We start from the raw sequence: 26,932 nt of genomic DNA on the forward strand, positions 1-26,932 counted from the left end.
ATATACCCTACGGCATTGTTTATGGAAATGTCCGTGACACTGTATGGAAATGTCCTTGATACTGATTGTACTAATATCATACTATGTAATCCGCCTTGAGTCCCAGTGAGAAAGGCAGACTATAAGTGACAAATAATAATAATAAATAATAAAGGCAGAGCAGTTTTGAATCCTAGTTGCTCTGGGGATAGGGGAAGCAGTGGGAATGCCTCTTTGCCCTGTTCAAGAAGCCTCTGGCTGCTTGCTGTCGGAAACGGGATGGTGGACTGGAAGGAGCCTTCGGTTTGGATCTCCTCTATGCGTCCTTTGGAAGAGCTGGTGTAACCCCATGAGCGAAATGGTTTAGCCCAGTAGGGCAGAATGGAGCCAGGCAGCTGAGGAAGAGGACGGCTGCTGGCGATTAATTAGTTGGTATTATTATTGGAATCATATTATTCTCGTTGGGCTGCAATTCCCCAGGAAGAGGACAGAAGCCTGGGTTCCAGTTGTTTCGTAATCGGAAGGATTGTGGCAAACGACTCGAGCGCTGGGTGGGATCCAACAAGTTGAACTTGCTTACCCTTGAGAGGTTTTCAAAGACATTGTGGGTCGAAAGTTTCGGTTTTTGTTGCACTTACGAGTTTGGTTAAAGAAAAGAAAAAATCGTTGTATTGTTCTCATTGTTAAAAGGTTTGGTGGGGGGAAAAAGAGAGACATTTTCCCTCACTTACACTCGTGTGAATGTTTGCTTCCTAAAGTGACTCCATAGAACGCATACAAAAGAGGTTACGCTGAGACCGCCTTTTCTTTTTGTAGTAGAACTAGACTCCGGAAGAGAACGTGTTTTAAAAGCAAAACCACGAATCACAGCCTCTCGCCAATTTGAGAACCCGGACAAAGGTGCCTTTTCTAGCCCTTTATTGCGTTTCGGTCCATATGCGTGAGACCTCCAGAACCAGCTGCAGCCGTGCCCATTCCATTCTCACATTAAAAGATGGACGCCTCCATTTCTTTACCGTCCTATGGGAGACTGCCAAAATGTGCCAATCTTGCCCTTGTACCAGTAGGTCAGATACTCAAGAAGAACCCTCAGCTCCATCGTAACTAATGGGCAGAGACAGGCTGCTCCCTTCCCACCTCTTAGGATACAGGCCGTATTTCATCTCCTTTTCTGCTAAATGCACAGTGTCCCATTAAGGACTGAACTACGTGTTCAGTAAACACACGGGGATGTGGTCTGATCCTGGCCTGTACCTCTGCAGACTTCAGGCGGGGAACTGCACTGTCGAAATGCCCTGATATATGACACTCCCTGCACAGAGAAAAACAGCATGCTGGGGTAAAAACCTTTTTGTGGATAATGCTAGTCTTCCGAATGAAGGGAGTTGTTTTTACGTAGGGCAGCTTTCTACTAAGCAGTCCTCGACAGGCATTCTGGAACAGGCCAGCCAGAGCATCGCTGGAGAATTCTCCTGATTTGCGCGGCTTGGCTCGAAGAATGAGGATGGAGGATTTGACTTGCAGCACTGGAAGATGGGAGTTCCAAACTTCTTAGGTGTCTTCACAGTAGATGCTGGAGGATGTGGTCTACGGCATGGGGGAAACTCTCACAAATCAAGTACGGAGGAGGATTAATTTTGCCTTCATCGGCTTCACGGTATTTGCCTACAACAAAACCAGAGAGCAAACGCTATTTTTCATAGAATCATAAGGTTGGAAGGTTATTTAGTCCAACCCCCTGCACAATGCAGGACATTCACGAATACCTCCCCCCCACTCACACTCCCAGTGACCCTTACTCCATGCCCAGAAGTTGGCAAAACATGGCCAGGATCCCTAACCAAACGGGCCTGGGGTTTTCAAGCCAAGGTCAGCAGCCACTGAAAGTTTTCTGGTTAGAATGTGGTCAAGGTTGGTTGTGCTCACCCAGTGCTTGATACAAGGCGCTCAGATATAATTAGGGCAAGGTTTGGGGGAGAGGTGCCCCACCTCCCAGAGAGCCAGCCAGCAGGCTGTTAAGAGTGTTGGATTAGAATCTAGGATCCCCAGATCAATCAGGAACCGAAAAGGTTGAGTAGCCAAAAATATATGTATATATATGAATTAAATGAATTAGAATTATATATTGCACAGTGTATCCATAAAAATAATTAAAAACTGTAGAGAATAGCTACCAACCTTGAAACCTAGTAACATCAGTCACAACATTCACAAAACGGATTGCACATAGACCAAACACGTTTCGGCCCACTGGGCCTGCCTCAGTGGTCAAACTTGTTGGAACACGCACATATAATTAAAACTTATAGATATAAAAATGTTGCTTGTTCAGGCGAGGCAGTTTGTAAACGGAACCTTTGCAACCCCAAATGTTAGTCACAAGTTAGTAATAGCTACTTGGGGAGCCTCACTTTTCAAAGGTGGTACACAACTAGAATTCTATCCTAAACCAGAATTGAGTAGCTGGTGTTATGTTCACGTGCAAGCCAAAATGGAAAGGTTTGGGGGAGCGGAGCCTCACCACCCAGAGAGCCAGCCAGTGAGTGTGTTAGATTAGGATCTGGGATACCCGGGTCAGATCACCACCCTGCCATGGTGACCTTTGGGTCAATCAGACACACAGCCTAACCTACCTCACCGGAAAATAGTTTCAGGTGGGTGGTCAGGTTAGTTTGTAGCAGAAAACAAAATTCGAGGCCAGTAGCACCTTAAGAGGTCAACAAAATTTTTCAAGGTATACGTTTTCATGAGTCAAAATTCACTTCGTCAGATATCTGTACCTGATAAAGTGAGTTTTCACATATGAAAGCTTATTCCCTGGAAGATGCTGCTGACCTCTAACCTGCTGCTTGGGAGGGAAGGCAGCATGGTATAGCCCGATCTCACCAGATCTTGGAAGCTAAGCAGGGTCAGTACTTGGATGGGCAACCACCAAGGAAGACGGTTGTTGTGGGTTTTCCGGGCTGTATTGCCGTGGTCTTGGCATTGCAGTTCCTGACGTTTCGCCAGCAGCTGTGGCTGGCATCTTCAGAGGTGTAGCACCAAAAGACAGAGATCTCTCAGTGTCAGAGTGTGGAAAAAACTGTGACACTGAGAGATCTCTGTCCTTTGGTGCTACACCTCTGAAGATGCCAGCCACAGCTGCTGGCGAAACGTCAGGAACTGCAATGCCAAGACCACGGCAATACAGCCTGGAAAACCCACAACAACCATCGTTCTCCGGCCGTGAAAGCCTTCGACAATACACCAAGGAAGACTCTGCCGAGGAAGGCAATGGCAAACCACCTCATCTTCTCACTTGCCTTGACAGCCCCTCGCTGGGCTTTCAATAATATAACAACAACACTGACTTTGTTCTCCGCTCTGAGTGGAGCACTAATCCATCTAGAGGGACAGTATATAAGCACCATGGTTGCTGTTGTTGCTGCTGCTGCTGCGGTGGCGGAGGCGGCTGTGGCTGTCATTGTTATAAGTATTATGGGGTTGCCGTAAGTCAGTTGCAACTTGATGGCACATTCATATCTAAGCCGCCTTTCACCACAAGGGAAAAGTGAGACACAAATAACAAACAGTCATAATTTGACTGATAATTAATTTAATATCTGTTTCTGATGAAATGAGCCTGTATCTTGGAAAATGTTGACCTCTAAGGTTCCACTGGTCTCGAATTTTGTTTTGCTACCTCACCGGGTTGTTGTTAGGATACAAAGGGGGGAGATGTAAGCTGCTCTGGATCTCCACTGGGGAGAAAGACAGGGTATAATAAACCCAAATAAATAAGTAAATAAAAAGGGGATAATGAAGACAGGGGATAATAAACCCAAATTAATAAATAATAATGAGATGCTGCATTAAGGAAACCCAAATTCTATACTAACAGGGCAAGGTGCAACACGGGATTGCGGAAACGGAGTTTATTCACAAATTCAAAACAATGGATCTCTGGGGCTGAACAGAGAGTCCTTATCTCACTACAGATACTAATTTCAGCTCGAATCAAGCTGCATTGAGCCTTTACATCCTGAGGCCCTCCCTTGTAACACTCCACCCAGCTTTGGGTGGGATATAAAGGCTCAGGGATCTCCATTCCTACTCGTGTCTAAAGAAGGGAGCTTTGACTCTTGCAAGTTAACACCCTGAAAATCTCGTTAGTTGGTCTCTAAGGTGCCACTGGACTTAAAATCCTGCTGCGTTACAGCAGACCAACATAGCTACCCATCTAAACTACCCCTTGTTGTTATTTCTACCACTCCTCTCCCATTATTATCATCATTATTATTCTCCCTTCTTATTGCAGGATTTGACTCCAGTGGCACCTTAGAAACCATCACGATTTTCAGGGTGTAAGCTTTTGAGAGTCAGAGCGGTTCTTCTGTAGATTATCTGAGGAAGAGAGCTCTGACCCTCGAAAGCTTACACCTTGAAAATCTTGATGGTTTCTAAGGTGCCCCTGGACTCCAGTCCTGCAGGGCAAGACGCCACATTCTACAGAATAGCTTGCATCATTTGTTTGGATTATTCTGGAAAAGGTGATCACCCCACCGACTCAGGCCACAGGTCCAAGGGACGCATGGACCAGAGGGAAAATGGAAGACCCGGGAAGAATGACATGGTGCCACAACATGGCACACAGAGCTGCATGTGCACACCAGCTCCCACTTCGTTTGGGTAGTCAAGAAAGATCCTGACACACCATCTCGCAGTTGCAGCTTCTCCTGCTTGGTATTAACCGCTCATGTGAGAAAACCAGTTCTAGTTCTAGTTTCACTTAAGTGTAAAACTAAAAAGGAAGGAGGAATGTCACTCAGCAGCTCCTGGTGCAAAACAGATTGGGGCAAAAACCTCACCAATTAGTTATTAGAAGTCTTGCAGAGAATCCCTCTATTCTCAGAAGCTTTAGCAGACAATGCTTTTCATTTTTTTTCTCATCCTACTATATAAAAGGGTAACCGTGTTCCTGACGACTCACATTTGGCACAGGCGCGCCCTCCCCAACCGGTCGGCTGGGAAGGGGAGGGATTGCCGAGCACACCACCTGCCCTGCCCAGCTGATCTGCGGGCAAGGGAGGAGCCTGAAGCCTTCTCCCTGCCCAGCTGATCTGCAAGCAAGGGGGGGTTGTGGAGCCCACTGCTCAGCTGGGCAGGGAGAGGGTAGGTGAACCCACCCCCTTCTCCCTGCTCAGCTGACCCGTAGGCAAGGGGAGGCTACAGAGCCCACTGCTCAGCTGGACATGGAGAAGGCGGGTGAAGCTGCTGCCTTCTCCTTGCTCAGCTGATCCACGGGCAAGGGGAGCAGTGGAGCCCGCTGGTGGCCCACTGCCGCGCTGGGTGGTCCAGCCTGCTGAGATGCAGCCAGTTGCTGGGTGGCCTAGCCCAGTGGCCCTCTGTGGTACGGGCTGGCCGGCCAGCGCCCTGCAAGATCCCGTTGTATTATGGCACAATGGGCCCTGGTGCTAGCTGACAATAAGAACTAGAAGCAGGGCTGTACTTTAGATGACTGCAATATCAGCTACGATGCCAAGCACAGCAACCACGGCCATGTGCTAAGAACTGTGAATTCACATAGTACTTACCAGTCTTGACCAGTATACCCAGCATGCCAGCATTCTGGGCACCGCCAACGTCATCCCTGCAGTCCTGCAAGACGGAACCAAGAAAAACCATTAGCCAGCATTCGTTTGCGACGCTTCAGCACCACACAAAAAGGTGGATCTTTCGGCGGGTTAACTGTTTAAATACTTACATCACCAATCATGATGGCTTCCTCCGGCGCACAGTTGGTACCGCGCAAGGCTTCCAAGAAGAACGTTCGCTCCGGTTTCCCCACCACAGTAGCTTGGGTATCAGTGGCATATTCCAATCCAGCCACGAATGGCCCGGGTCCAAGCGCGAGACCGTCTTTCCTCTTATAATATCTAGCTTTATGTACAGCTATGAGGGGAGCCCCATTAAGGATAAGCCTGGAGGAAGGAAGCCGGACAAAGACGCACATCATTAACCACGGAGACCTGGAAAACGTCGGAATAAAAGATTCATCGTCACGTCTTCTGTGCAGGCACGCATGGGAACTGCGCATGCGCAAGCTGGCCTGCACATGCGCAGTTCTCATCTGTGCCTGCACAGAAGACCACTTGATGAACAACAGTTACAGAAAAGTGCAATCTCGTTATCCTCTTTTCTGAATAACTGTGGAAAGTAGGCAATGAGACAAAGAGCCAGAGTGGTGTAGTGGTTAGAGTACTGGATTAGGACTGCAGAGGTTTAGTTCCAAAACTTCACTTAGCCCTCAAGCTCACTGTGTGACCTTGAACCGCTGACTCACTTTCTCTCTCAGCCTAACCTACTTCACAAGGTCCTTGTGAAGATACTGATGTATTTATGCTCTTTATAGTCCACCTTTCTTACTGAGACTCAAGGCAGATTACACTGTTGTGTTGTCGTCCATATGCAGACATTTTGGAGAAAGGCGGGATTACTGCATGTAAAAGGTTTTATTCCTCCCAGATTAAATATTCTGAATTGCACCAACACTTAGGGAGAATGAAGGATGCTCTCCCACGCTCCCGCATTTATCTATATATAAAGACAAGTGTCCTGACTGACTCATCGATGCCTAGCCCAAACCAAGAAACTTGACATTTGGGGAGAACATTCTTTTCACCAACTAAGAAGGGATTTTAAGAAATTCGCCCCCTAAGGGGGTAAAAAGGGGTCAAATATGTTTTCCCAAAGGGATACAGCTTCCCCATGTGGCTGGCAGGCTACTGCCTGCTTGCGCCCCCTCCCACTGCCTGCTTGGCCCACTCTTCCCTGATTGGGCCAGCCTCTCAAGGTCATTTGTATATGCGGGCTGATTGGGGCTCACAATATTCCACACCTCACCCCCCCTCCGGTACAGTTGGTACTAAGCTATTATACTACAAGACCAACTCCCCCCCCCCACAAACACACAAACCAAAAAATGTTGCATACCCATAAATATTATAACTGGATTTAAAGTAGTTAAATAACATAATGAAGCACAGGTATCAAGCTAGTTTGCTTATAAAGCATATACCCATAAATGGAGCAGAGGAGAATGGATGTAAGGTATTAAAGGTTCCTACTGGAGGGAAAGGCAGGGTATAAATGGAGTAAGTAAGTAAGTAAGTAAGTAAGTAAGTAAGTAAGTAAATGTGATCTCCCCCGCCCCCCACAGCAAATGTGACTGTATCTTCTGTCTGTCTGTCTGTCTGTGTCTGTCTGTCTCTGGGTGCTGCTGTTTCAAACGTTTGTTTTTTACCTCAGTCAACTCAGTTCCAGTACTGGAGCCAGGCCAGAAGAAAAAGTCACAGGCTGACTAACTGTGGGGACGATTCAGCTCCCCTTACCATTTTGGAGTAAAAAGTAGCCTTCTCCTCAGACACATGAACAAAAAAGCATGTCTGCCCCCATTCTGTCTAGTTTGGCCCTTCGGGGTTTCAACTGAAGGCTTTGCAGGAAAGGCAGGCCTTTGAGGAGGGACTGGGGGTCAGCTAGGTACAATCAAGGCAACAAAGGGTGGCATTTGAGCCCACCTCAATTATTTTGCTCTAGCCTTCATGTGGCGGCAACAAAAAGAAATCACCACCACAGCTTCCACAGACATTGCCATGAGGCAAGGCGAGGCGGTTGCCTCAGGGCCCATTATTTTGGATACCATGAGGGCCTCTGAGGGACAAAGGAAGAGAGAACTGGATGAGGGAGAGGAAGATGTTGCCACCCAACTCCCATTCACTTCAATGTCCAGGAGAACTTCCCCAGAAACTGTGCCCCCACGTCAGCTGCTGGAGGAGGAGCTGCCATTTGGATTTCTCACCTCAAAACGCCACAGGCTGGTCTTGCTCGGAAATGGCGCAGCTTTGTCATTATTCAATGTACCCTCACAAGAGAGGCGCTGTGGTCCTTACTGAATTTTTGCTCTCCTAACGCCCCCTCTCCCCTCGACATCTCAAAATGCTGTCTCCAGACCCTGAGGTAGCCTGTGAGCTCCCTGAGAGCACATGGTGCATTGGCAACAACTGAAGTCCTTTATTAGCGTCTGCCACAACAGACAACAGAGTTCTTCCTTGAAGGCGACAGCAGTGACTGTGACTTGGCAGCTCCATGACTCTTTGCAAGCCCACGAAGCAGAAGGAATTCCGCCTGGTACCACCAAGCACTGCGCTAAGACTTGCCCTCAGTCATTTGCGCTGCTATCAGCACCAATAAAAGGAAAGAGAAGGAACGCCGGCTAAGGCATCTCATCTGTTACAGCAAATGCTCCCAACCTCTTTATGATGGGTAGAAAGGTAACGAGTGCCATGAGCCGACAAAGCAACAATGTCGGGGACCCACGAAGACCCTTTAGCAAAGTAGGAAGGAGGCTGCTACAAAACCCCTGTGCATTTCCCTTTTGCATCTGCACATGCCTTGTTGCTTAGAGTCACATTCCATGACACTGAGATGCCTGCGTAGCCTGGGAGGACATCCTCAGAACTGTACTTCTGTTACGGCAAAGAAGCTTCTTGGTGCAGTGATCGGGGATTGGCAGTGACTTTAGTATCATTCTAAGCAGATAAGAAATCTTTCAAAGAATCATGGACTTCTATGGACATAGAAGGTTGTAGCTCTGATTAGAATGCCATGGTCAGCGATCTAAGCATATTTGCAAGCCATCTTCTGGGAGGGAAGGGGCCCAGGTCAGTCTGAGTGAGATGCAAACCAGCCTCGGATGATGAGGCTGTTGGTTCAAAACCAGGTCTTGAACCAGGAAACTTGTAAGACTCCCTACATCCGATCCCTACTTTACACACAAACACATAGATGCATGTGTAAATACTCAAAAATCACTACATAGTCCTGAAATAGTAAAGAGTCCAGTAGCACCTTTAGGACTAACCAACTTTATTGTAGCATAAGCTTTCGAGAACCACAGCTCTGTTCATCAGACATAGTCTTAGTAGTTTTAGGCAGGTAGCCGTTAGTCTGCAGTGGAACAGCAGGATTTGGGTCCAGTGGCACCTTAGAAACCAACGAGATTTTCAGGGTATGAGCTTTTGAGAGTCAAAGCTCTCTTCTACAGAACTCTGGGTATGAGCTTTCGAGAGGCTTCTTCATAGAGAACTCTGAAGAAGGGAGCTCTGACTCTTGAAAGCTCATAGCCTGAAAATCTCGTTGGTCTCCAAGGTGCCGCTGGACTTTTTCCTTAGCAGATTTTGATATCACCCTGGTTTTCATGAGGGACATGAGAAGAAAGGTTGCAGGAACCAAACCTCAACTTACTGGAAAGCTTTATTCATCATTTGGTAATTGAAGTGGTCTGGAGCCAACCCAATCACCACAGCGTTGGGCTCATTTGTATCTAGACCTAAAGAGAACAGAGAGAGAGAGAGAGAGAGAGAAGACAGTAGATCACTCTACCTTAGGGCTATTTACTGATGAAGCTCAACGCGAAGTGAAACTTTTTGGCGGTCAACTGTTTGTCCAGATACACGCACACACACACACACACCACATTCAGATCAGTAACTCTTATTTTGTATGCATTTATTTTATTTCTAATTCCATCCCTCTTCCAAAGAACTCAGAAAGGTTCTCCATTTTATCCTTACATGGATCTTATCAGGCAGGTCAGGCCGAGAGGCTGTTCGTTAGATGCTTCTCCAGGGAGCTGCTCTCAGGGCAGCTTACACCGCATGTAAAACCAATGTGCGGTGAGAGTCGCAGACTAGAATCTGGGAGACCCAAGTTCAAATCCCCACTCGGCCACGGAACCTTGCTGGGTGACCTTGGGCCACTCTCTCACACTCAACCTAAACTAGTTCACAGGGTGGTTGTTGGGAGGATAAAATGAAGGATGATGGGAGCTGCTTTAAGGTCCTCATTGGGGACAAAGGCGGAGTATCAACAAAGTAAAAATTAAAATAATTTTAAAAAATCAACAACTCATCCAATGAATTTTGTGGCTGGCTGGGGACTTGAACCTCAGTCTTCTTACTCCTATGGTATTCCCCATTACTATGTATGGATGTGAAAGTCAGACAGTGAGGAAAGCTGACAGGAAGAAATTGATTTATATGAAATGTGGTGCTGGAGGAGAGTTTTGTGAATACCACGGACAGCCAAAAGACAAATAAGTGAGTACTAGATCAAATCAAGCCTGAATTCTCCCTAGAAGCTAAAATGACAAAACTGAGGCTATTGTACTTTGGTCACATTGTGAGAAGATCAGATTCTCTGAAAAAGTCAATTACGCTAGAAAAAGTGGAAGGCAGTAGAAAAAGAGGAAGACCTAAAACGAGGTGGCTGGACTCAATAAAAGAAGTCACCTCCTCCAGTTTGCAAGATCTGAGCCTGTCTGTTGATGACAGGACCCTTTGGAAGTCTTTCATTCATAGGGTTGCCATAGATTGGAAGCAACTTGACAGCACTTAACACACATTTCTCATTCCTGAAAAATGAAATCCTGCCCTCAAGTCATAGTCGACTTAGGGCGACTCCTGGTGGGGTTTTCATGGCAAGAGACTAACAGAGGCGGTTTGCCGTTCCCTGTTTCTAGGCCAGCACTTTAACCACTGCACTATCCTATTTCTTCTCCCTGCCTCCAAAAGCATCACCAGGGGAGAATCCTCAGAGGACGACTCCAAGGAGGCAGCTGCTATCGAAAGTGGGAGGGGGGCATCCTCTGTGGTTTGCCAAATCTTTTGAAGGGCCCCATGAACAGGAACGATAGTTTGCAAGGCAACTTTGTCCAATTCAACATATTTATTAATTAAGCGCCCTGATCTGGATAGCCCAGGTAAGCCTGATCTCGTCAGATCTCAGAAGCTAAGCAGGGTCGGCCTTGGTTAGTAATTGGATGAGAGGCCTCCAATGAAGACGAGGGTTGCGGAGGCAGGCAAAAACAAACCACCTGTTAGTATCTTGCCATGAAAACCCCACTAGGGGTCGCCATAAGTCAACTCTGACTTGAGGGCAGGATTTCATTTACCTTTCCTGGATAGCCCAGGTGAGCCTGATCTCATCAGATCTCAGAAGCTAAGCAGGGTTGGCATTGTTTAGTAATTGGATGGGCGGCCTCCAATGAAGACCAGGGTTGAAGAAGCAAGCAATAGCTAACCACCTCTGTTAGTCTCTTGCCATGAAAACCCCACTAGGGGTCGCCATAAGTCAACTCTGACTTGAGGTTTCTCTCCACCACCATTAATTAAATATCTGACTTTTAACCCACTCAGATTCATCTTTGCTGCAAAGTCTTTAGAAAACACTGGAGAATGGGAATGCCTCTTCTAAAATGAGACGGTATAACTGAAATGTGAGCACCCTGGCTCTCGTTGTTAGAAAAAACATGATATTCTTCATCCTATTTTTCCGCCATTCAATTTTGCAAGATCCCCTATTGTAGTAAAGCAACTGAGCCAAAGGAGTTTGAAAAATGAACAAATTCAAGACCCATCAGCATTATGGAAGGTCCAGATTTAAAAGACGGTGATTTCGACTGAGTCTCACCAACTGCAGCTACTGAAAGTTGTACCTTACATGAACCTATTTGATGTCTCTGAATACAAACTAGGAAGATGGCTAATCCTCAGGTTTATTTATAAGCTCGTCCAAAGCGCAGGCCAAATGAAACATTGCATAAAAAAATGTGGGGTTGCTAATCTTATGGGGGAACATTTACAAGTAAGCAGCAGGTGGGAGAAGGGTTCTTTGCTCACCCTCTGCCCATCAATTATTTTCTGCAAATGACCTGCCTGCAGCGGTGGTTTTCCATCTCCATATTGGGTTGGGTTCCAAAACAAGAAGCAAAATAAGTTGTGGGGAGAATGGCACTGGCGAAGATGGCATTTGTAAGAAAGACTGGTGGATATGGGAGACTCTAAGCATCTCTCCTTCCCTCACTGTAACCCTGCAAGGACTAGTGAATGCACGTTTGGGACCACGCATCTGCTAAAATAACACCAAGCTCTGGGTTTAGGGATACTTTGGGCACAGGATAACCCTCTGAGGACCGAATTCATTGATTCACAGGGTTCCTTCCAACATTCAAGAAGCTGGAGCAACCCTGTGGATTTTACATCTTTCCCAGCAAGCATCTGGGTCCATTAACCAAAGACTGGATTACGTTCATCCATCGGCAACCAAATCTTACACGAAGATTATCCAAGAATAATTCGATAGTCGTTATTAACAGGAGCTTAAATATCTTTCATCGTACTTAAACTACTGAAAGCAGAGGCAAAATGATATGTGGAGGGGGGGTTGGGAGGAGAGCCGTGGCCCAATGAAGTCTGCGTCACTCTTCATCTAAAGAGAGGGACCAAACCGATTAAAACAAATTTCTCAATCTCCGTGCTGAATTGTGACATATTACTTTCAAAGGCATCTGTTTGGGACTGGGTCAGAAGACAGTACTGGGTCACTGAGCCAGGCAAGCAAAGGTGATCTGCCATGGCACACATCATTACGGCAAACAGCGGTGCCTAACCAAGGTATGGTCAGAAGAGAGACGATACATCAATCTCGCTGATAGCAAACAGGTGGGAGATCTTACGGAAAGTGGATGTGCGTTGCCTTTGAGACTGATTATGGGTTTTAACAGCGCAGCCCTCAATTGAGCTACACCCTTTGACATCAATGGGCTCCAAAGGGGGTAACTCTGCTTAAGCTTGCATTGTTCATAATAAAGGCTGCTTTGACATACGTTGATTAATGCACTTTCCATACACTTCAGCAATCGTCAGCAACTAGACTGTCCTGTGTGCAACAAGAAAATCCAGTTGCCGATTGCTAAAGTACATTAAACGTGCCTTCCCCAACGTGTGTCAAAGCAGCCAAAGTCGATGACTTGCAATGCAGAATCGCACCAGGAACTAAGCTATGCTAAGATGCAAGCTAAGCTCCGGCACAAAATCGCAAGAGCCAGAAAAATCTAACTTGTCAATAAAACCAGCATCCAACATAACCATCTTCATGCTGACGTGTGAGGTTTCCGTATCGTACGGCTTTCGCTCAGCTATGCAAATGATCCATTAAGCGACTCGGATACAGTTGGAATGGTGCGCTCCGGTTTTAATTAAAGTCTACCATACTGAAAATTCATTTGACTCAAGTATCGTAACAGCTTCTTGCCATTCGTAAAGCTGCCGTGTTTCTTCCTTGGGACGTGAAGCTCAGGCTCTTCCAGAGAAATGACGGCTTCTAAAGCAAACCCTTGCAGTTTGCAACGAGCCGTAGATCGGCCCTTTAATTTGCCGGGGAATTTCCTGCTGTTCTGGAGGGGGGGGGGCACTGGCAGCCAGGAGCAAACCCCAACGACGCTGCCAACGTCCCCAAGGAGAGGGCAGTGGGTGAGCTATGCCAGTCTTTGCCACCGCTAGCTGGATCTAAGCTGAGTATCTCCGCTTGCTGGCCCATCATTAATATGCCAATCCCTATACTGAATCAGACGCTTGGTCCATCAAGATCAATTCTGTGCACACGGACTGTCAGCAGCTCTCGAAGATCTCAGGCGAAGGCCTTTCACATCACCTGCTATGTGATCCTTTTAACTGGATTGAACCTGGGATCTTCTACATGCCAAGCAGATCCTGTACCAATGAGCTAGTGGCCTCTCCCCACCCATTTTAACACCCCCCGCCCCAGATAGGATTCCCAAAAGCCCAAAGAAAAGAATCCTGTCCCTTTAACAGAGGCTTGAAAATGAAATCCTGCCCTCAATAACTCGAATGTTGTTGTTGTTGTTATTAAAATATTCTGAGTTTTCATCAATGTATTTTATGAATAGTATTTGGTGGTGGCGGAAAGTGCCCTCAAGTCATAGCTGACTTATGGCAACCCCTAGTGGGGTTTTCATGGCAAGAGACTAACAGAGGTGGTTTGCCGTTGCCTGGCTCTGCAACCCTGGTCTTCGTTGGAGGTCTCCCACCCAATTAATAACCAAAGCCGACCCTGCTTAGCTTCTGAGATCTGATGAGATCAGGCTCACCTGGGCTATCCAGGTCAGGGTTAATAGAAGCTTAATGGGATGCTATTTACCAGACACTGGCCATGCTGCGAAAAGCTTCAGCTGCCCATTTCTGCACACTCAGCCTCTGCTACAGGGGCTGGACATTCTTCCCCAGGCCCGTTGGCAACCCAGCCAATCATGTTATTTTCTCCTGCTCACCAGCCCCCCGGGGTTCACAGTCCCAGGAAGGCAAGAAAACCAGGACGTTTACTGAGGGACAGCCCATGAAAGCCTGGTGAACTGCACACCAGTTGGCACCTTACCCGTCGAGCGAGGCCCAGGCTAGACTCTAGACCAGAGGTTTTAAACAGAGGCAGGGGAGATGCAGAAACGCCACGCCTTCCAAACAGAACTCCCCCGCCCCCATTCTCAAATTCCCCTCTCCTCAGTTCTTTTCGACCCGCCCGTACCTCTGAAATCACGCAGCGCGCTCTCTTCCACGAGCAGCAGGGGCCGGACCCGTTTCTGCTCCAGAAGGTTTCTGGCGGCCGTTAGAGACGTGAAAATCTCGTCCTCCTGAATGTCGAAGTCGAGTCTCTTCAGCCTGTCCAGCAAGTCTCTCTTGCACTCCTTGGTAGTGTTGGTCACAAATCTGATGGCAACCGGAGTGCTGCGCAGCCTGGGCCAGTGAAAGCAGACTATGAAATGGCGCATTTACACAGTGCAATGGGTCCTAGTGCTAAACTAACACTTGTGGGGTGTAAAAGGCCTTCAAATTGTAGCTGACTTACGGCGACCCTACAGTTTTTAAAGGCAAGAGGCAAGCATGGGTGGCTTGCTATTGCCTGTCACTGCACAGCAACCCTGGACTTCAAGTACTAACCAGGGCTGACCCTGCTTACCTTCTGCCATCCAATGAGATCGGGCTAGCCTGGGCCACCCCGATCAGGGCAACTAACTGACTCATCAGGAGAACCTAACACAAGCAGGGGCCAATTCAGAGCTGGACAGAAAGGGAAACCCCAGAGGACACAGCTTCACATCAGCAGATGAACCTAACTTATGGTGAGTCAGAGCCCTGCTCTATCAATGGCTGTCTTGCCTAGCAGCAACAGCTCTCCAGGGTCTCCGGTCAAGGTCTTTCACGTGTCCTACCTTTGAACTGGAGATACCAAAGATTGAAACTGGGGCCTCCTGTGTGCAAAGAAGATGCTTTACCACTGAGCTCCGGTACCTTCTTCCGTCGTAGCATCACTCCGATGCAATAAGCTGGACTTGTGAAATTAATTCCGGTCAAAGGGGCAGGAGCAGTTAAGGGTCTGGGCCTAACCAAGGAGTCTTTGCTCCGACAGCCCTTCTTCCAGACGAAGGCTGCTTGCACTGGGGGAAGGCTCCTTGCTTAGCCGAGTGGGGTGGCAGAACACACCCCAGTGATTTCAGATTTCAACCAAGACATCAAGCTTGATGATGATTTATGTCATTGATAGTCCACCTTTCTCACTGAGACTCAAGGCGGATTACACGGTGTGAGATTAGTACAGTCAGTTTCAAGGACATTTCCATAAACAATGCCATAGGGTAAATAAACGCAAGTTTACAAAGCCAAGAATCCGATACAGAGTTGAAGAAATGCTGAAACAGAACACAAGCAATTCTGGGACTGACATTAGACAACGTGAAGCACAGGTAGCACGTAGGAGCACATATTTAAGACAACAGGTAATATGTAAGGCTACAAAGTGGTGAAGTCTGTGGTTCCTAACTCATTAGCGGAGCATCTGAGAGCCCCTCCCTACAATACAAAAGCCTTTTTGAATAATTCGGTTTTGCATTTTGTGGAAAGCCAGCAGGGTGGGGGCTCTCCTGACCTCCTCAGGCAGGCCGTTCCACAGGGTAGGGGCCACCACAGAGAAAGCTCGAGTACGGGCTGCCATTGATTTCAGCCATGTGCAGGGTGGTGCCTGCAGGAGACCCTGTTCAGATATGCGGGTGGAAGTGCCATTCCTTAAGCATCAGTCAATGCATGCACAGCTTCTTTGAGACAACGGGCACAAACTGGCTGTGCACACCAGCAACCTTTGATTGTTTCCAGCCAGAAATGGGGTTTGGGGAGGTCCCACCATGCTCGGCGCCAGTAGCCACGTTCTCATCCGCAGCATGATCAAGCCTACGTGGTGCATCAGTGGGCTTGCTGGCAACGGCCCCTTCTCGCTAACAGCCTTTGTGAAAGGAGCATTTCGACACATGCGCATTCCTTTCGCAGGAGGAAATAACTTGCCTTTTAAGAGCTTCCCGGGCTCCCGGCACAGCTGAGTCCTCGACGTGAAGGGTCCCACTGAGATCCACCAGAACAGCTTTGAGCGCACGGCGGGTTGCCATCCTTCGTGCCAGGGAGAAGACGGCGGCGGTGGGAGAAGAAACAAAGAATAATCCACAAAATGGTTTGAAAACAATGGGCACGTTCACACAGGGCGTTGATTAGGCACTTCCCCTATGCCAAACCTGGAAGAAGTCAGAAAATCACCCAGGGTGTGAAATGAGCCTCTTCCGACGGAGAAAGAAGAGGAAACATTAAAAATCTATACATAATTGATAGGACAGAGTCTTCTCCAATTCACTATACGAGAAAATTATTCTGTGCTTTATTTTGGCAAAAAGCCTAAATATTCTATACCGCCTCCCCCCCCCTTCAAAAAAAAAAGAGAGAAACTGCATGTCCAACTTGGTTTAGGAGGCTGGGCCTGTCTTAACTCCAGCACCGAGTCTTTGTTCTTCCCAGTTAAAAGGAAGAAACGGCGCCAACTGCCACAGCGTGACTCAATTACAAAGCAATAAAGTCACACTTTTCATTGGGAGAGCTTTGCAAAGTGTCCCAAGTTGACTATTGCTCTGGTTTTGTAGGTTCGGACTCGGATGCACAGATGGTAAAAGGATGCACTTTGAGCCACGCGATTTGGCAGAACCGGCAAAAAGGCCCCCCATGAGGCCAGTTTGCCATTCCAACCCCTTCGCACAACACAGCAGGTGAAAAGGACGGAAGACAGCGAATTTTAGCAACCGCTAAGTCTCAGGGCTGAGACTGAATTCTTCCTCTGGGATTCCCCATTTTCCAAGGTCCAGTCCTCTGACTTTAAGGGGAAATCCGAAGCCTATTTATTTATTCCAGGTCCCCCATGAAAGCCTTGCTCATCCCAGCCAATAATCATGCATCGTTCTAGTTAAAAGCTTTCTTTAGAAGTAATCTAACTCAACACGAGAAAGCAAGAGACGAAGGGATCAAAGATGCACAAATCACACTGGCATAAGTAAAGCTATTAAAAATAAATGAGTATACATGATTTTCCTACTCGACCTAAATTAAAGAACGAATCCAATTTCTCTCAGCATATGCAGAAAAAGGGTGCCGTCACCTGAACTCAGAAGTTCATATGCCTTAAGGCGCTGAGAGTTCACACAGCATGCGTATGAAAGCCACGTTTATGCCCAATGGTCTATTCCATGATGTTTCTCTGAGCATACAAATGATACTTTAATAGATGCTAAAAGCAAGACGCCAATTACAGTGGCTGCGTTCTGTTTCCTGGGAGTTATGCTGGCAGGCAATCAGTTATTCGTAAGAAGTTACAGGCTGGCGCGAGCTGAGTAACTTCTCTACGACGCAAACGGTGCATCAGAAAAATGAGGATGTTTGGTTCTGTTGCAGGAAGTCATGAGCAGCTGCGGCAGTCACTGGGACCCATTTAAGAGAGAGCATTACTTTAAACAGTCACATGGAGGTTAAAACCTCTTTGGTTGAATTAAAGCAGGGCGTTAACTACTGAACTACTGAAGAAGTGAGCTGTGTCTCACGAAAGCTGATACCCTACAATACGTTTTGTGAGTTTTACAGGTGCTACTGGTCTCTTGCTCTTTTCTGCTACTAAATCATAGTGATGCACAAAGCTTTGCTAAGCCATTATTAAAGCAAGCTGACTTACAGCGCAATCCTACAAAGACTTACTCCAGTCGAAGCCCATTGATTTGAATGGGCTTAGACTGGAGTAACTCTTCATAGGATTGCACTGGTAGGCTACCTAATGAATCGAAGCCTATCAGATACATACATTTGACATACCATGAATGATTTACATTCCATTCCATGACACTCTCATCTCCTTGGAGGAAGATAAAAATGAATGAAGAAATGAATGCATTTTCCTCCTTTTTTCCTACTCTGCAACTAGAAGAAGCAGTATCCCGACCTGTGAAGTTTCTATAAAGTTCTGCAGATTCTCTGACTGGCACCGAAGAGCTCACAAAAATTTTGGACTTTTGTCATAGGATTGAAAATTATGCCAAGCAGGGATTTGTTGGCGATCAGCTGCCATGGCACTTTTTAATCTAATCAGAACCCTGAAGATAAAGGACCGTCATCTTTTCCCACCTACACAAGAACTTGTTCCAAAGTAGGATGATTAAGTGCAGAGGTGACTTCTTGTCACCTGCGGCCATCCCCGTTTATCAGAAGGAAAGTCAACTTATCTTCATGACAAAGGTTAAGCGACAGCTATCAATGACACTAGAAAACCTCAGCAGAGTCCTTCATATTTGACGAGAAGGAGTTCGGGTGTTTCCAACTTTCTAGAGTCAAATATATGATGCTAGGCATGGGAACTGGATAGACAGGGTTGTGTGCTATCAGGGCTTTTTTTCTGGGAAAAGAGGTGGTGGAACTCAGTGGATTGCCAGCACAGGGGGCAACTCTTGACGGGAGGTGGTGCCCCTGGTACCACATGTGCGCATGCAAAGTGCACGCATGCTCCCAGGGCCTATGACGTCACTTTGGGTCAGCTGGAACAAGGGGGGAGTTTTTAAAAGTTTAAAATCACCCTCGGCGAAAATGGTCACATGGGTGGTGGCCCCGCCCCCTGATCTCCAGACAGAGGGGAGTTTAGCTTGCCCTCTGCACTGCTCCAGCAGCACGGAGGGCAATCTAAACTCCCCTCTGCCTGGAGATCAGGGGGCGGGGCCGCCAGCCATGTGACCGTTTTCAAGAGGTTCCAGAACTCCGTTCCACCACGTTCCAGCTGAAAAAAAGCCCTGTGTGCTATACTAAAAATAAAATTAAAATCCACAACCAAATTCGGCAATCCGTATATATTTTGCAAATTTCCACGAATTTCATTATTTTGCAGAATTTATCCTGATTTTGCTAGTCTAAGCCACTGCGGGCTTAGACTAGAGTGCCTCTTCTTAGGATTTCACTGTCAGATATTTAAACCCCGCAGCACCTTATATCATCATTCTCCCCTCCATGTTATTCTAACAGCAACCCTGTGAGGTAGGTTACGCTAAGCAAGTGTGACTGGCCCAAGGTCACCTAGCAAGCTTCCATGGCAGAGTGGGGATTCGAACCTGGGTCTCCCAGATCCTAGTCTAACACTCAAACCACTAAACCACACTGACTTTTTATTTAGTCACCTGCCCAGTTGCAGAAATCTCCATTGGGAATACGCACATACTTTCAACTTTACATTTACCACCATGGCGACTAGAAACTTGCTTGGAAAACAAAACGAAGTTCTGTGCTTCTTCTGCACTTCCACAGATGAGTGGTCCACACGCAGACCTCTGCACAGCACAACATGAGCAGTGGGAAGGGAAACAAGAACTGTAGGCAGCAGATAAACGCTACTAGGTTTGCTCATGCTACTATTCATAAGAACATAAGAGAAGCCATGTTGGATCAGGCCAATGGCCCATCCAGTCCAACACTCTTGTGTCACACAGTGGCCAAACAATTCAGTGTGGATTGTTACATTATGGCCACCATGTAGGACTAGCAGAGCTGCATCGGGGTGTAGAACTTTCTGAACTATCCTTACTTCTCACGGCTTGCTCTCGGAGAGGGTTTAATTCTCTTCTGCTTTTGTTACACAGGCAACCTCTGATTCACAGACTACACTGCGCTGCAACGCACATTATCTAAAGTATATCCCAAGAGTTGCAACATCATAAAGCCTAACACTTTTAACGTGTTGTAAAGTGGTTTGAGGGGGTGCGGGAGAGACTAGAGCCCACTTCGTCAGATGCAAGCTCTATTCTCAGTGGGCAGATATATATGAACATAGGCAAAAAATTGTAACTGATAGGGCCAAAAAGCTATCAGATGCCAGAGGCCCACGAAGCGGTCCTATATAGATGTGGCGGTCCTATATAGACGGATAAAATGTAAGCACAGTGACCATTCCTAACCGCACTTACTGGCAATAACATCCTTGCTAATGTTATCAGTCACCGTGGGAAAATCATCTCTGCTCCTAATTAAATCCTAAAGGAACAGAATTAAACTTGCTAGTAAAAATCAGTCCATTGCAACTTTAGAAAAGCTACATGTTGTATTATGTTATGGGGGGTTTTTTTGTGAGAGAGCATGAAAAAGAAGGGGAAAGTATTATGATGAATAGCACCTCGGGTGGTGCTAAGGACTGTCAAGCAAACCTTCCTGTAGCTCAAGGATTTATTTATTTAATGTGTTTTCATGTCACCCTACCTTCTAGGGACTCACGGTTGGTATACAGGATTCTCCCTGCCTCCATTTTATCAACAAAACAACCCTGCAGGGTAGGTTAAGCAGAGGGCATGTGAGTAGCCCAAGGTCACTCAGTAAGTTTCATGAAAAGCAGGGATTTGAACTCGAGTCTTCCCAGTCAGAATCCTACATTCTAGCTACTATACCGCACTGGCCAGCTCCTCGGGGGCCACTTTTGTGTGCTTGTCCCATCTGCTTGCACTCCATGATCTGTTGTAAGGTTGGGGCCTTTTAACAGTAAGGGCATTGCAGTTGTAACACAAACATGCCTAGGCTTCCTTTGAATACATCTGAAGCTGCCTTATATCGAATCAGACCATTAGTCTATCAGGCTGGCAGCCGCTCACCAGGATCTCAGGCGAAGGTCTTTCACTTCACCTACTGCCAGGTCCTTTTTAACTGGAGATGCAGGAGTTTGAACTTGGCACCTTCTGCGTACAAATCAGAGGCTCTGTGACTGAGCCACAGGCCCTCTTGAAATATAAACATTATATACAACATCCAAAAGAGGGCTGTCATGGAACATTCAAGATTGGAATCTCTCCATTTTTAAAACAACATTTAGAGATTGGAACTGCTTTTCTGTGTAAGTAAAATTATGGGTCCACTTCCTATCATTTCTTGAATGAGGCCATCAATTTGTCGGTCCTGTCACACATCTTTTTAATAACTCCAACGGACAAGCCTGGGTCACCCATGCAGCAGAAGAGGAAACACTTTTCCTCCGAATTAAAACTGGAGACTCACTTCATGCTTACTTCTGAAAAGGGTTTATTTTAGAGTGCCCAACAGAAGCACCAACATATTTCTGAAAGAGCCGTTGCTCTGTAACATGCTTCCTGATTAAAATGAAGCAATGCATTGACTCATAAAGAGACATAAAAGGAAGCCTCCGCTGATGGCCCCTGCTTGGACTCAGTTTTTACATTAGGGGTAATTGAATGAGCAAGCTCCACCTGGTAAGCGTGGCAGAAATTACCCATCTCAATGGAGTCTGATTCTAAGGAAGCAAGGCCAGAGAAGAAACTCATACAGAGACAAAACAGTTGACGAACCTGCCTTATATTGAGTCAGACCATTGGTCTTATCGAAGTTATTCTGACCACCAGCAGCTCGCCAGGGTGTCGGGTCTTTCAAATCACCTGCTACATTGTCTTTTTAACTGGAGAGGGCAGGAGTTGAATATACAGCAGATATTCTACCACTGAGCTACAGCCCCTCATCTCTGCAGCCAATTTATTACATTTCTGCACTGTAAGCTACTGAATGAGGCAATACTACACCCATGCAGACATCTTTTTGCCATCAAATTGCAGCCAATTTATGGCAATGACACAGGGTTTTAAAAACAAGAGGTGTTCAGAGGTGGTTTATTTATTGATTTATTTACTTCATTTATACCCCGCCTTTCTCCCCAATGGTGGCCCAAAGCAGCTCACGTTGTTCTCCTCTTCTCCATTTTATTGTCACGGCAACCCTGTGAGGCAGGTTAGGCTGAGAGGGCGTGACTAGCCCCAAGGTCACTCAGCAAGCTTCCATGGTAGAGTGGGATTCGAACCTGGGTCTCCCAGATCCTAGTTCAACACTCTACACACTACACTTGTTTGCCGTTATCTGGCTCTGCATAGCTCGCTGAGACTTTCTTGGTGGTCTTCTATTCAAGTACTAACCAAGGCGGACCTTGCTTAGCTTCTGACATGTTGCAGGACTCTGGCAAGGTCGTTTTTGAAAGAGGACCAAGCAGACCGGTGACTCATCCAGAGTCACAACTGGCTGCCTCTCCTGCTGCTGGTACTTTTGGACCCACAGAACCTTGGCAGGGTTGCCAGCCTCCAGGTTGGGATTACAACAGATCACTAGGCCACAGAGATGAGTTTCCTTAGAGAAAATGGCTGCTTTGGAGGGTGGACTCTATGGCATTGTACCCCATTGAGGCCCCTTGCCTCCCCAAAGTCCCCCCTTCCCAGGCTTCACCCCCAAATCTCCAGGAATGTCTCAAGCCGGAGCTGGCAACCCTTGGAATCCCACCTCACCTTGGAGGTGGTCTTGTCCTTCCACCTAAGGCAACCGCACCACAGATTGATCCGTTCTCTCTTAAAATATGCACTCCAAGGGGAACAATTCCCCCTCCCCTTGAGAGCGAGCCTCAATTGGTACAGTCCTCCCCCTTCGTCACAATGGGAGTCGGATCGTACCATCGCAGCAACCAGGGGTGGACGATTCCATCGGCGTCTCGGCTGCACTCACCTGTGGCTAGAGCGACGCTCTCGGCTGGAGGCCAGGGAAGGGCTCGGACAGCAACCCCCTCCTCCCGGTGATGTGAGGCCCCACAATGATTCTCTAAGCTGTCTATAACAAGCGCCTGATCTTTTTTTTAAACCTTCAGCTGCAAAAAGTACGAATCCATGGAATATAATGATGCCCCCGCCACTAATCTCCCTCCCCTCCCTCCGACGGGATTTAGATGCCGGTCTAGGCCAGGCATTTGAACAGACGCCTTTCCCTTCGGAGTTGCCTCCTGCAAGAGGCTGGCACCGCCGGGCGGAACAGTGAGACGGGAGCGGGGCTGCATTGCAGTTGGCCAGACGGCCGCGGACTGGAGGGCAACGGAGGAAGCGGAGAAAGGCTCTAGACTCCTTTTCTGCAACAGGAAAGGATAAGTGCCCACGTTGGACTTCTGCCTGCATCCAGTTGCAGAGAAATGGCAAAGTCTCGAGAATCGTGGAAGGGAAAACCTCCCCTCTGCACAAATAAATCAGATGAGAGACCACCAGCGCCCGTACAGTCATCGTCTCAGGCCCTCCTTGGAGCCCTGGCAGGTTGGCCGAGACGGACAGGGCCTTTTCGGTGGCTGTTTCCTATCTGTGGAATAGTCGCCGAGTGGATTTTTTTGTCCCAAAATAAGGCCTTTTATTTTAGCTTAATTTTTTTCCGATTGACATACAATTGTAATGGGCCACTGGACTCAAATCCTGTTCTACTGCAGACCAACACCTACCGGAAAGTATAATTTCGATTAGTTTTTTAGTGTTTAGGTGGTTCGGTTGATAGCATTGCTTATACAGGGGCTCATTTTGTTACACAAGTTAATTGTGAAGCACCTAAGGCACATGTAGTGAAGAGGCAGTATTTAAATATATGAAGGTACAGGAAACAATCTGCTCTTGCAGCTTATCACAGCAACAGTAGGCAGAAGTCCCTAGAAGGAATACCATTTCTAGGCTACATGTTGTTTCTACCTTCCATTCGTTTCGGGAAAAGGGGCAAAATGTAACTCATTCAAGAGGGAAGAATGGCTACAGCGCAATCAGCAAATGTTAGATAGAAACACAGGTGGAAAAAACACGGGCTCTGCCTGTCTTCTTTCTCATCCCACCAAATGAAACCTTGAACAAATCATGTCTATGTGACCTCCCCTCACCCCACCCCCATAAACCCATCTTGAAACTCTGTGGGTCACATTGAGAAAAGTCACCGGCATGAAACAGATTTCTCCAATGATTACTCCAGCAGAGAGATTCTGTGGTGGATAAAGCACTCCTTTAAAAGGTTCTACTGGTGCAACATTTTTAGGGACTAGCAGTTCCTGAATTGGGAGTAGGGGAGAATTCAATCTACAGTTTAATCTCTCCACCAAAATACCATTGAAGAGCTGCATATCAAGGTTTCCATCAGCAACAGCAAACGTTTATGCACTCCTGATCTATGATCCACTGAATAGATCCTACTAATCTTATTGTTGAGATAACAAATTACTTAGGATATACCAAATAAAAAGCCAACACATGTATTATTTTACCTCCAATATTAGGACATGTATGGGAAACTCTAAGCCCCATTTAAACGTCAGCACCTTGTGGACTGCCTCCTAAAATCCAGATTTTTTAAAATTCTCCCTCTGTAATGGGGAGCATTGTTTACATTTATCTGGAACACAGCTTTAAGGCAGAAAGCTATCAGTCTCACACAAAGCTCTTATAACTGTCCTAAACATCAGGTCCGTGAAGGAGATTCAGAAAACCTGAATTATACTCGCAATGGGTTGGCTAATGTAAGAAAAGTGAAAGCTACTTAAAGAGAGCGCTTTAGAGAAACAGTAGTATGGGCTCCATACTTCCTATAGGCTTAAATGTGAACCATACATAATTCACTCTAAACCAGTTTGATCAGAATCTGAACAGTAAAGAGAACTTAGATTTCTGCAGTTAACACATGTTAAGAATTGTTAAAACTCTTCTAAGTGGTAAGAACATTTCAGCACGTTAAGAATTATCTACTGCTGACAGAGAAGCCTTGGCGAGGGTCCAACCATCCCATGCTCTATTTTTGACCAGGCCCTGACTTAAGCCAGGAAATGGTTACTTTCGGGGACACCTGCATACCAATGAAAAGCAACAGCAGGTAGAATCCAGCAGGCATAATGAAAACCTCACTCGTCGCAACCAAGATCACTGTTGTGATAACCACCAGCCATATCTTCAGATTTAAGATCACTTAGATACCACTAGAGCACTTTCATTTTACAGATCGTTGCAAAGTAATTTCAAATCAAAAACAAGTAAACCACAAATGCCTAAGCAACTATGGGTTTCCATTTGGTTCACGTCTCCATTTGTAACCAAGACTGTATTACACTCCTGAACAATACCTAGCTACTTTTCCCACTGCAACTGATGAAATATGTATACTAACATTGTTTGCAAAACTCTTAAACCAACACAACCTGGTGTCATTTGAGATCTCACATGTATTCATTTACCCTATGACATTGGTTTATGGAAATGTTCTTGACACTGTATAGAAATGCCTGCCCTTGTCCTTGCCACTAATTGTACTAATCTCACTATGTAATCTGCCTTGAGTCTCAGTGAGAAAGGCAGAATATAAATAACATAAATAAAATAAAAAATAAATGTATTTTGTAGTATGCCTGAGGCAAGACAAAAATCCTGCCCTGAAAGTGGAGTCCCATCTTTCAGGGCAGCAGAGTGAGGTGAGGTATGAAAACACTATAATGGAATGTATGTAGCTCACAGCAGCAGCAGCCTATTAGTGATAGCCTTTTAAACATTAGTTTACACATGATGAAAAAGGAGGATATCTTCTCTTTCTCATCAGATATTCTTGCTTGACTGCCACCCATTTTTGATAAGCAGCAGATCTGATCACAGCCCAACTTTCTCTTGGCTTTATTGTTCAGTGATGCGCGCGCGTGTGTGTGTGTGTGTGTGTGTGTGTGCGTGTGTTAGGGATCCGTATTCTTAGGGCCAACTGGAACAACAGGCTAGCAAGAGGTTCCCCTTGTAACCTTATGCAGACTCGGCATCATGTCTTAAACTGTGCTTCAAACAATGGAAATAAGCTGAGAGTGCTTAATTTGCATACCAGAGATCTGCAGACCTTCTAGGTATCATTCTGGGGTGCAAACCAAACACATGTAGCTACTTTACACAAGTTGCAGCACAGTTTGAGTGAGACCCTGAGCCCAAAGTTGTGTGAGAAAGCTTTACTGCCCAGCCAGCCTCACTTTTAAATCAGGATTGAAATACATAAACTACAGAATAAGGACCTTTCACTGAACACAACCCTGTAACCATAATTTAAATTATATACGTTTTGTAGTAACAGAATTTAAGTTACACATACCCACTAAAGACTTGGCAAAAGTATTTTTCTGAAACGTGAAGTGCAGTCAGGGATTTTTGAAAAAAAGATGTAAACCTGTTTCATTCATTAAAATGAATTCACTTCAACAGATTACACAGAGTATCCATAGTTCATTTCATAAAAAGCTTATAATTACAAATATTTTATACTTAGAAAACCTGGGAAAAACAAAAAAACAAAGCAAAACATTATAGTAAGAACTTTACATGCTAAAGGAACTTTGAGGAGTTATGCTTCCATCTCTTCAAATCTGCGCTGTTTTGCACAGCACTTTCAAGATATAATCTGTCTGCCTGTTAACATGTCGTGGGTGTATAAAAATAACCATAAGCATCTGCTTACTCAGCTCTACTCAAAAACATTTTGTCAATGTGTCAACAGCCAAACGTGTCAACAGCCAAAATTTCAATTTCTGTGATACTCGAATCACTATATAGACTCTGGCCCAGTTTTCACCTTGTGCTTCTCAAAGCACACACCATTAGCGTATTTTTTCATGGGGTCATTATTACTGAAAAGTTCAGCCTTAAACACACACATCCACTCCTTGAGTGTACGGCTGGGAAATTCAACCCTGAGCAACAAGGTTTTTAAGAAACAGCACCTTTAAGCAAATAGTACAATATGTTACAACACATACCGTAAGCACTTGATACTATTAAAAGTCAAGTGAGAAAATCTGCTTCCAGTTCAGAATATCTACAGCACTTTTGCATCAACTCACTTTTCTGATTTAATTAAATGGGAGTGAATATTAAGGAATGCAA

General features: G+C 46.1%; 1 protein-coding gene across 5 annotated transcripts; it reads right to left on the reverse strand.

Moving 5' to 3' along the window:
- Nucleotides 1-882: 882 nt before the first annotated feature.
- Nucleotides 883-22,816, reverse strand: HDHD2 (haloacid dehalogenase like hydrolase domain containing 2). Of its 5 annotated transcripts, none has more exons than XM_054987325.1 (7): nucleotides 22,746-22,816; nucleotides 16,206-16,307; nucleotides 14,398-14,606; nucleotides 9,262-9,346; nucleotides 5,723-5,939; nucleotides 5,553-5,616; nucleotides 883-1,644 (listed from the first exon to the last, which is right to left on the reverse strand). In XM_054987325.1, the coding sequence occupies exons 2-7, from the start codon at nucleotides 16,304-16,306 to the stop codon at nucleotides 1,541-1,543; spliced, it is 780 nt and encodes a 259-aa protein (XP_054843300.1). In that variant the 5' UTR covers nucleotide 16,307; nucleotides 22,746-22,816; the 3' UTR covers nucleotides 883-1,540. The 5 variants fall into 5 exon arrangements, with proteins under 5 accessions (XP_054843300.1, XP_054843299.1, XP_054843301.1 ...); XM_054987324.1 differs by having other exon boundaries at nucleotides 16,206-16,429; nucleotides 22,746-22,780; XM_054987326.1 differs by lacking the exon at nucleotides 22,746-22,816 and adding an exon at nucleotides 22,694-22,716.
- Between the last annotated feature and the right edge of the window lie 4,116 nt (nucleotides 22,817-26,932).

This window comes from Eublepharis macularius, chromosome 8, assembly GCF_028583425.1.
Source record: "Eublepharis macularius isolate TG4126 chromosome 8, MPM_Emac_v1.0, whole genome shotgun sequence".
Lineage (NCBI taxonomy): Eukaryota > Metazoa > Chordata > Lepidosauria > Squamata > Eublepharidae > Eublepharis > Eublepharis macularius.